Consider the following 9,936-nt stretch of genomic DNA (forward strand, 5'->3'; position numbering starts at 1 on the left):
CAGAGACCTCTTCCTTTATTTTCTAATTGGTTTAATATCTGGTCATGATGATGTTATTTGTTTGGTGATGTCAGACCCAGCTAGCAGCTCTCCTCCTTCATGACCAAGATGTCCATTCTGGTCTCCCTGTAGAGAGAGGAATGTTCATGCCATGATTTATTTATTATGTTGTTTGGTATGAATTATATTCAATATTGTTGTTTTGTACATACAGACTGAATTCAATGAAACCTGCTCTCATAGGGGGGAAATATATATAGATGTAGGATCCTAATTTGATCACACTTTTGTTGCTGAGAATTTTCCTGCACATCAGGAAATGCAAACTTGTAGTGTATTTGAGTTTTTAAAAGGCTTCTAAGGTTTGAAATTTCAGACTTGATTTGCCCTAACGAAAAACTGACCTACCCCTACAAAAATGTCCATTAATTACAATCCACATAATAATTCACATTTCCTGTTGCTGCAGGATTATTTTCCTGCTGTAGCAAACTGGCTCAAATTAAGATCCTACATCTGTAGTATATGTGTGTCATCATGATCTAGGTTTCCATCCAATTGGCGACAGATTTTAAATTAATAAAGAAAATATGCACATTTTCCCACCAGTGGTGTGTTTCCACCAAACGGACTTGTTTCAGATCAAATTCAGTGCGCGAGTACAAAATGTACTTTTCCGCTTAAGTTTTCATGTACCGAATAAAAATCTAAAGTTCAATGTGTTTCCATCGCATTTTCAACTCTACCGATAGTTTTGTCACAAAAACTGTATCGTTAAATAGCAAATGGTCTTGGCACGTGCGCTCTAGCCAACAGATCGCAGATACAGTGCGGGAGGGCTATGCGGGTAGGCTAGTCATCAACATGAGATTGTTATGGATAAGAGCGAGAATATTTGTATTTGTCAAATGGCAGTCAAGCATTGATCATCATGTCATGTCACCAGAATAAGACCCTCGATATGTATTGGAAAGGAGCATCAAGGTCACCTTGCACATTCACCACCCTGTGATGTTCATCATAACTTATTTCATCTGTAGCCTAATAAACTGCATGTTTTCCCGAGTTGTTGTGGGAGGACTACACAGCATATCATCGCGTGACTTCAAGTTTACTTTGATATGATGGTTATTATATCAATATTTGCGCTTAAATTTGCGCCACCATTTCTCGCATAATTCATTTTACCGACACAAAAAGATCCCACCATGTCGAACAAATTAGGCCCATCTGTCGGCATTTATAAAATGTTACCTAAACTACCTGTTTTCATCACAGCTTGTCGTGATTTTCTAAAAATACGGTATGACTTTACTCACATAAACTGTGGATGGAAACGTGGTTACATAAGCACTTTACTGGGCACAATTTTACATTGTAGGAGCCTACAGTATGTGGATTTTCCTGAAATACTGGTTTGATTGAATTCAGTCCCTTGTACTTCAGTATTTTACTGGAGGTGTTAAGTGTTGTTTCTGCAAACTGACTCTCAGCCTTATAGTGACAAGGTTAGACAGGGCAGGACAGGGCTGTGAGAAAGGAGCAGCTGTGTCCCAGGGAAATTGTTCAAATACTTTTAGGGTGTTTTAACTTGTCTCGAGTGCCTGATGGGCAGGGTTAGCCATTTTGGAACTAGTCTATTGGTTCCATTGTACCAGGCAAGCTCATTCAAGCCCAGTATCTGAAATGATTTCAAATAGTACTTTAACCAAGGTATGTACAGTACTCACTGTCTCTGGACACAGAGTGCACACTCATTGGGGTAGGTGTTGCCATCAGTGCCACACACAGGAGCCAAGTTCATAGGGCAAGCCAAGATCTCCACCATCTCGCCACAAGATGGCTGCAAAACAATCTCACATTTACTCTTAAGACCAAGGGCATGGGCAATCAGGAGAGGAGTAACATTGCATAACGCTCAGATATAAATGCATTGTGTAGAACAGGTATGATATTATTGCATGTCATATAGAATAGGGATCGATTGTGTCAGGCTCTATTGACTTCATTTCTATCTGCTGCCACATTCTGAATATTTCATCACACTGAATTCAAAGAATAGGGTGAAATTGTCCCTAGATGCTGAGCTTGTTTTTTGCATTTTCCCTGCTAATGGTTAAGATTATGATTGGGGAGGGGAATCTGATCCCTGATCTGTAACTTCACCCCAAACTGAATTCACACCAGGTTTGGTTTAAGAAGCAGCATTCACATTAAATATTCAACATAAGATCAGCCGTACCTTTCTGTAAAGTCTAGAGTTTTCTTCTTCTGCGCCTGAAGAAAACAAATAGTATGTTACAATGTTTTTTCAAATCACCTCAAGAATGTTATTACAATGTCAGCCCATGGAGGTTTAGATAACATGATACACATTTAACCATCATCTCATGTACTGTACATTAAAACTGGTATATCATCTGGCCACCTAGCCATAATAGTCTCAACATAGTTTCATAGTCCCTTGACTCCAGCAGATGGCTGGAGCAAGCTTTCCTCACAGATACTGAAATACTCCATGGTTCAATCAATGCTTTCTCTGAATATTTAATTCAATTCAAGAAACTTTATTAATCCCCAAGATATCACACAGAAAACAGGAGTACTTGACCTGTAAAGGCGGCAAGGAGCATCACACACAGCAGCATCACTACTTTTCCAGCCATGTTGTCAGTGAGTAGACAGTGATTGTGCCCTATCTAACAGTCTCTCTGTGGTTATTATGAAGCAGCAGGTGTGAGAACTTTCACAGCTGACAGGAGTCAGGATGTGTCCCAAATGGCACCCTATCCCCTATAATATAGTGCACTACTTTTCACCAAAGTCCTATGGACCCTGGTCAGAGCCTGGTCAAAAGTAGTGCATTATATAGGGAGTAGGGTGCCATTTGAGACACAAATGGACTTCACTCAGCTAACAGATGATGAAATACATGTTGAAGTGCTGTAGTTTTACATTCCTATGTCTTCACCTTTGAGTGTTGGAGCTGATTATGGGGGTCCTGGGAGATATCCTGAACCTTTTTATTATTGCTTCAGTGAGTTGTAGTAACACTTTACCTGTACCACAGACAGGTACCCAGGCGCACAACCTGCGGGGGAAGGGTACATGACCCCTCAATACTAGAGACAGGCCAATTTGACCCCCTCAATAATATACCATGATGAATGTGATGGATTGGAATTTGTTTTCATTCTGATTTATCAGGGGGTGCTGCAGCACCCTCAACACCCCGACTTCCCGCGGCTATGGATGTAAATCTCTGTTGTGGTATTTTCATCTGTACATAGGAGAGGTGCTGGATAGAGAGGGCAGCGCACAACTATTGCTTAACCTATTGCAGAGGCTGCAGCAGTTATATTGCAATACCGTATAACCGTAACATCTACTAACTGACTTAGTATGAATCTTTGAGGAGGTGTCATGATGTCCACCTACTAATTGGCACGTTTGTCCCTCAAGCTGCTCAACCGGCAGAGCTTTGTGTAGTGCTGCCTTCAACTTCCATCAGAAATTCGGAAATACGAGGTTTCAACTCTGAAATAACCACTTAAACGATCCTCCATGTTGGAATTACAAGTGGAAAAGTCTGAGATAATTTTGATACCCAAGTTTACGAGTTGTGATGTTTCATCTCTGACCTTTCACCTTTTCAAGGATCATTGGAAGACAGCATTACTTTTGGTTGACCAATACTGTATTATTGTTCTACATCAAACAAGGGCTATGGAATGTAAAGGTTTCAGACCTAGAGATGTGTCATATTTTGTGAACTTGAATTTTATGTATTTTTTGTTGTTGTTGAATGTCTATTGGGCTATACATTTTGTATTATAGTGTGGTGTTTTTGTAATGTGTGAGCCATAGGAATCTCCCATAGACAAAAACAGAATGCTGTTCAACTGTTGTTCAATATAAAAATATAAAAAACAGAGACCTCTTCCTTTATTTGCCAATGTATTTATCATCTGGTCATGATGATGTCCTTTGTGTGGTGATGTTGCCTGACAACTCAACATGAATTTAATTTCGCTGCTCTATCGATCAGTCTGAACCTGGTATCCTAGAAGTTGTTTGCGCTTACGTCAAAATGACGTGATTCATGATTCGTGTAGGCCAGCTCTGGACGAACCATTGGTTTCTGGGACCAATCAGAACGGTTTGAATGTGTTCGCATTCCAGAAGTCGTCGGGGAAGAAGCATAGCCAGTCTCAACGTGGAGAAGAAACGATAGTGGCCGTGGCGTTTGGCCGGCGCATTGTGGATTGGTAGCCAGGCAAGCACGTCCCCCCATGCCTGATCAAAATGTCCATTCCAGTTTCCCTGTAAAAAGACAAATGTTCATGTTTACACTGATTTATTTATTATGTCTTGGGGTATGAATAAAACATAATTCATTGAATTTAATAGCGCGCTTTTCTTTGAAAAAAATCTCTAAGTGCTACAGCAGGGGTGTCAAACTCATTTTAGCTCAGGGGCCACATGGAGGAAAATCTATTCCCAAGTGGGCCGGACCGGAAAAATCATGGTATATATAACTTGAAAACAACAACTTCAGATAGTTTTCTTTGTTTTAATACGATCTACATACAACATAAATCTGGAGCCTGAGGACAGTGTGTCCAAAATAATACAAGCACAACATCACTATTAATCATAAAACACGTCAAGTTTATTTGAAAATTCTAAAGAAAAAGAACACACAAACACACAATGCCTCAGTGATTAACAGAACTGTTTCACAGATCACAAAACTATATCAGGGTGTCATTTCTCAGGCAGAAATGTAGATACAAATAATGAAATCCTGTTCCCCAAACAAGTGCAAGAACCACAGAGTCAAGAATAGGTTAAATATACAAATAAAATAAAATCAATGAAAAACAATAGCACATCAACATAAAAACATATAAACATAAATCTGAAAGCGTTGCTCAAACTCCCGTAACAGTCCCGTTATTTTATCTTTGAACCGCTTCATGTCTGCCACATGTTGGGTCGCGCACACATTTTTCCGACAGGGGAAGTGAGCTGCATCACCACCGGCAAGTTGCGTCTCCCACAATGACAGCTTCAACTTGAAAGAACGTATGCTGTCATAATACTGCGTGACAACTTTATTGCGCCCTTGCAGCTGTTTGCTCAAGTTATTCAGGTGCTCTGTAACATCCACCATAAATGCAAGGTCCTGCATCCATTCTGCGGAATGAAATTCTAACACTGGTTTGCCCTTTTCTTCCATGAACTGTTCAATTTCTTCTCGTAAATCAAAGAAACGCCTCAGCACAGCACCTCGGCTTAACCATCTTACCTCAGTGTGGTATGGCAGGCCATAGATGTGGTCTTTCTCTCTGAGAAGGCTGTCAAACTGACGGTGATTCAGGCTTCTGGATCGGATGAAATTAACAGTTTGGATGACCACCTTCATGACGTTATCCATCTTTAATGACTTGCAACACAAAGCCTCCTGGTGCAAAATACAGTGAAAAGTCCAAAAATCATGTCCTCCATTTGCAGATTGCACTTTCTCTCTGAACTTTGTCACAACGCCTGCTTTTTTCCCAATCATTGAGGGCGCACCATCTGTAGCCAGGCTGACAGCGCGGACCAGTCCACTCCGACCCTGTCCAGCGCGCCGACGAGTGCGGTAAAAATATCAGCTGCTGTCGTTGTATCTGTCATCGGCACCAACTCCACGAACTCCTCGGTGACGGTCAATGTGTCATCAACTCCGCGGATGAAAATGGCCAGTTGTGCAACATCTGTAATGTCCGTGCTTTCATCAATTGCAACCGAAAACGCAATAAATGACTTTACTTTTTGCTTCAACTGGCTGTCCAAATCCACTGAAAGATCGGAAATCCTGTCTGCAACTGTGTTTCTTGTCAGGCTGACATTTGCAAAAGCCTGCCGCTTTTCAGGGCACACAATCTCCGCTGCCTTCATCATGCATGTTTTTACAAATTCACCCTCACTAAATGGTTTTGAAGCCACTGCGATTTCATTAGCAATGAGGTAGCTAGCTTTCACTGCAGCGTCACTGATGTCTCGGCTGTGAGTAAACACAGACTGCTGTTTCTTCAGACCCGCCAACAGTTCATTCACCTTCTCTCATCTCCGCTGTCCTTGAAAGTTGTCATATTTGTCGACATGAAGACTCACATAGTGGCGACGAAGGTTATATTCTTTCAGCACTGCAACATGCTCTGAACACACCAAACATACAGCTTTCCCATTCAATTCCGTGAATAAATAGGATGACCATTTTTCTTGGAACACTCTGCACTCTGTGTCCACTTTTCTCTTTTTTGACAGAGACATATTGGGGCAATGAGGGTGCCAAAGCACATAATGTTAAAAGTAGAAGCCGTAATAAATATCGCGGGCAAAACAAAGTAGCTCATTGGCTGCACGTGCTTGACCTACTTGCTCTGCCCCGGTATAAACAGTTTGCTTGCTTAATACAATTGCTATTGCGCCATCCAGTGGACGCAATTGGAACAGCAGTTTATTTTATAGAAAAATTGCAGCGCATTTTTATACTTTACAAATATATATATATATATATATATATATTTTTTTCAAAATCATCTCGCGGGCCGGATTAAACCCGTTTGCGGGCCTGATCCGGCCCGTGGGCCGGACATTTGACACCCCTGGCTTAGGGTCATTGTCCTGCTGGAAGGTGAACCTCCGTCCCAGTCTCAAATCTCTGGAAGACTGAAACATGTTTCCCTCAAGAATTTCCCTGAATTTAGCGCCATCCATCATTCCTTCAATTCTGACCAGCATGATGCTGCCACTACCATGCTGCACTGTGGGGATGGTGTTACATTTACATTTTAGTCATTTAGCAGACGCTCTTATCCAGAGCGACTTACAGTTAGTGAGTGCATACATTTTTTTTTTCTCATACTGGTCCCCCGTGGGAAACGAACCCACAACCCTGGTGTTGCAAACGCCATGCTCTACCAACTGAGCTACACGGGACTACAAGGGTGATGAGAGGTGTTGGGTTTGCGCCAGACATAGCGTTTTCCTTGATGGCCAAAAATCTCAATTTTAGTCTCATCTGACCAGAGTACCTTCTTCCATATGTTTGGGGAGTCTCCCACATGCCTTTTGGCGAACACCAAACGTGTTTGCTTATTTTTTTAATGATAATTATAATTTTAATTTTAATTATTCTTTAAAAAATTATTCAAGCTCTGTCAAGTTGGTTGTTGATAAGACAGCCATTTTCAAGTCTTGCCATAGATTTTCAATACTGTAACTAGGCCACTCAGGAACATTCAATGCGGTCTTGCTAAGCGACTCCAGTGTATATTTGGCCTTGTGTTTTAGGTTATTGTCCTGCTGAAGGCGAATCTGTCTCCGTGTCTGTTCGAAAGCAGACTGAACCAGGTTTTCCTCTAGGATTTTGCCTGTGCTTACCTCTATTCAGTTTCTTTTTTATCCCCCCAAAAACTCCCTAGTCCTTCCCGATGACAAGCATACCCATAACATGATGCAGCCACCATCATGCTTGAAAATATGAAGAGTGATACTCAATGATGTGTTGTGTTTGTCCCAAACATAACACTTTGTATTCAGGACATAAAGTACATTTCTTTACCACATTTTTACAGTTTTACTTTAGTGCCTTGTTGCAAACAGGGTGCATGTTTTGGAATAGTTTTATTCTGTACTGGCTTCCTTCTTTTTACTCAGTAAATTAGGTTAGTATTGTGGAGTAACTACAATGGTGCTGATGCTGATCCATCCTCAGTTTTCTCCTATTATTGTGGACTAACTACAATGTTGTTTATCCATCCTTAGTTTTCTCCTATTGCAGCCATTAAACTCTGTAACTATTTTAAAGTCACCATTGGCCTCATGGTGAAATCCCTGAGCGGTTTCCTTCCTTTCCGCTAACTGAGTTAAGAAGGACGCCTGTATCTTTGTAGTGGCTGGGTTTATTGATACACTATCCAAAGTGTAATTAATAACTTCACCATGCTCAAAGCGATATTCAATGTCTGCATGTTTTCTACCAATAGGTGCCCTTCTTTGCGAGGCATTGGAAAACATTATCTGTGTTTGAAATTCACTGCTCGACTGAGGGACTTTACAGATGAGGAAGTCATGTTAAACACTATTATTGCACACAGAGTGAGTCCATGCAACTTATTATGTGACTTGTTAAGTACATGTTTACTCCTGAACTTATTTAGGCTTGCCATAAAAAAGGGGTTGAATATTATGTTTATTAATTAATTTGTAATAAAATCCAAAAACATAATTCCACCTTGGCGTTATGGGGTATTGTGACACAATACAGGTGTCAAGTAAAGTGTTACCTTGATGTTACTGTACCGTATGGTCACACAGAGACCCCTTACCGATGGAATAAGAGAATAGTGCAGGAAGAGGTCCATGGATACACCACTGTCACAGGTCTGGTTAGGAGAGCCCCTTCACGACAAAAATAAATAAATCATTAAAAAAGGAAAGTGGACTTTCAGACTGAATAATTTCCTCCATGAACAAATTAGTAAAATGTACGGATTAACAGTTATCAACCTTGACTTTATAACTGATCCAGTAGTTAGCCATAATTAGAATTGTACTCACATGTTGCCTCTTATCATGTTGGAACCACTTTCAGGAAGTAACATAAAAGATAGTCGTTTCTGTTGTTGCTTTTAAGGACTATCTACTGATATCTCTCAAAGAACAGCTTCCTAGTTGCAGTCATGTGACGTACCTTTGACCCCAAAAGCCAACCTTCACAAGTGGCACCTTGTGCTACCGTATTGACTGATATGTTACCGTGCAATAGCACTCTCAACAGAGAGCCCAGTAACAGATAACCAAGGGATCGATTCCCTTTAGGTTTTCTCCCTCCAAAGCATAGTTATTTTCCTGTGAGTTTATCAATACCAAGCTCGTCACTCGTCCTCACTGTAAAAGGAATTATTGTATGGGATATTTTTCAACAGTGCTTTGAGGAACAGTAAGAAACAAAATGTTTTATTTTGAGGAAACAATGCTTTGACGGTTGAGTGCTTTCGATATACTCTGTCATTTAAGTTAGTACTGTGGAGTAAGTCCAATGTTCTTGATCTGTCACGCGACTTGTATGCCGTAGCGAAGTCAAAAGCAGGACACAGAGCGGCTGGCAACGTTTTTTACTGAACACAGTCAAATCAACGTACAAAACAACAAACCTCCAAACAGGGAGGAAAGCACAAAGACCCGTACATACAGAACTGACGGAATGACAACAAACAATAACACACAAAATACCAATGAGAGACAGGGGTTAATATAGGGAATACAATCCAACATAATGGGAAACAGGTGTAAACAATAAAGACCAAACAAGACAAACACCGAAACATCGATCGGCAGCAGCTAGTACTCCGGGGACGACGAACGCCGAAGCCTGCCCGAGCAAGGAGGAGGAGCAGCCTCGGCTGAATCCGTGACAGTACCCCCCCCCCCTCCCCTTGACGCGTGGCTCCAGCCGTGCGCCGACCCCGGCCTCGGGGACGGCCAGGAGGACGCGGAGCAGAGCGAGTCGGATGACTCCGGTGGAAATCCCTCAACAGGGAGGGATCTAGGATGTCCCTCCTAGGGACCCAGCACCGTTCCTCCGGACCGTACCCCTCCCACTCCACGAGATACTGCAGACCCCCCATCCGACGACTCAAATCCACGATGGAATGGACTGAGTACGCCGGAGCCCCCTCGATGTCTAGTGGGGGCGGAGGAGCCTCTCGTATCTCATTCTCCTGGAGTGGACCAGCTACCACCGGCCTGAGGAGAGACACATGGAACGAGGGGTTAATGCGGTAATTAATGGGCAGTTGTAACCTATAACATACCTCGTTCAATCTCCTCAGGACTTTAAATGGCCCCACAAACCGCCGACCCAGCTTCCGGCAGGGCAGG

General features: G+C 41.9%; 1 protein-coding gene across 1 annotated transcript; it reads right to left on the reverse strand.

Moving 5' to 3' along the window:
- Positions 1 to 18: 18 nt before the first annotated feature.
- LOC311117189 (putative pancreatic secretory proteinase inhibitor) lies at positions 19 to 8,758 on the reverse strand. Its single transcript, XM_084192169.1, has 6 exons — positions 8,614 to 8,758; positions 8,382 to 8,454; positions 2,612 to 4,323; positions 2,243 to 2,277; positions 1,731 to 1,843; positions 19 to 126 (listed from the first exon to the last, which is right to left on the reverse strand). The coding sequence occupies exons 3-6, from the start codon at positions 2,664 to 2,666 to the stop codon at positions 81 to 83; spliced, it is 249 nt and encodes an 82-aa protein (XP_084048295.1). The 5' UTR covers positions 2,667 to 4,323; positions 8,382 to 8,454; positions 8,614 to 8,758; the 3' UTR covers positions 19 to 80.
- Positions 8,759 to 9,936: the final 1,178 nt, after the last annotated feature.

Source organism: Coregonus lavaretus (genome assembly GCF_964263955.1).
Source record: "Coregonus lavaretus genome assembly, contig: HAP1_SCAFFOLD_6428, whole genome shotgun sequence".
NCBI classification, from domain to species: Eukaryota; Metazoa; Chordata; class Actinopteri; order Salmoniformes; family Salmonidae; genus Coregonus; species Coregonus lavaretus.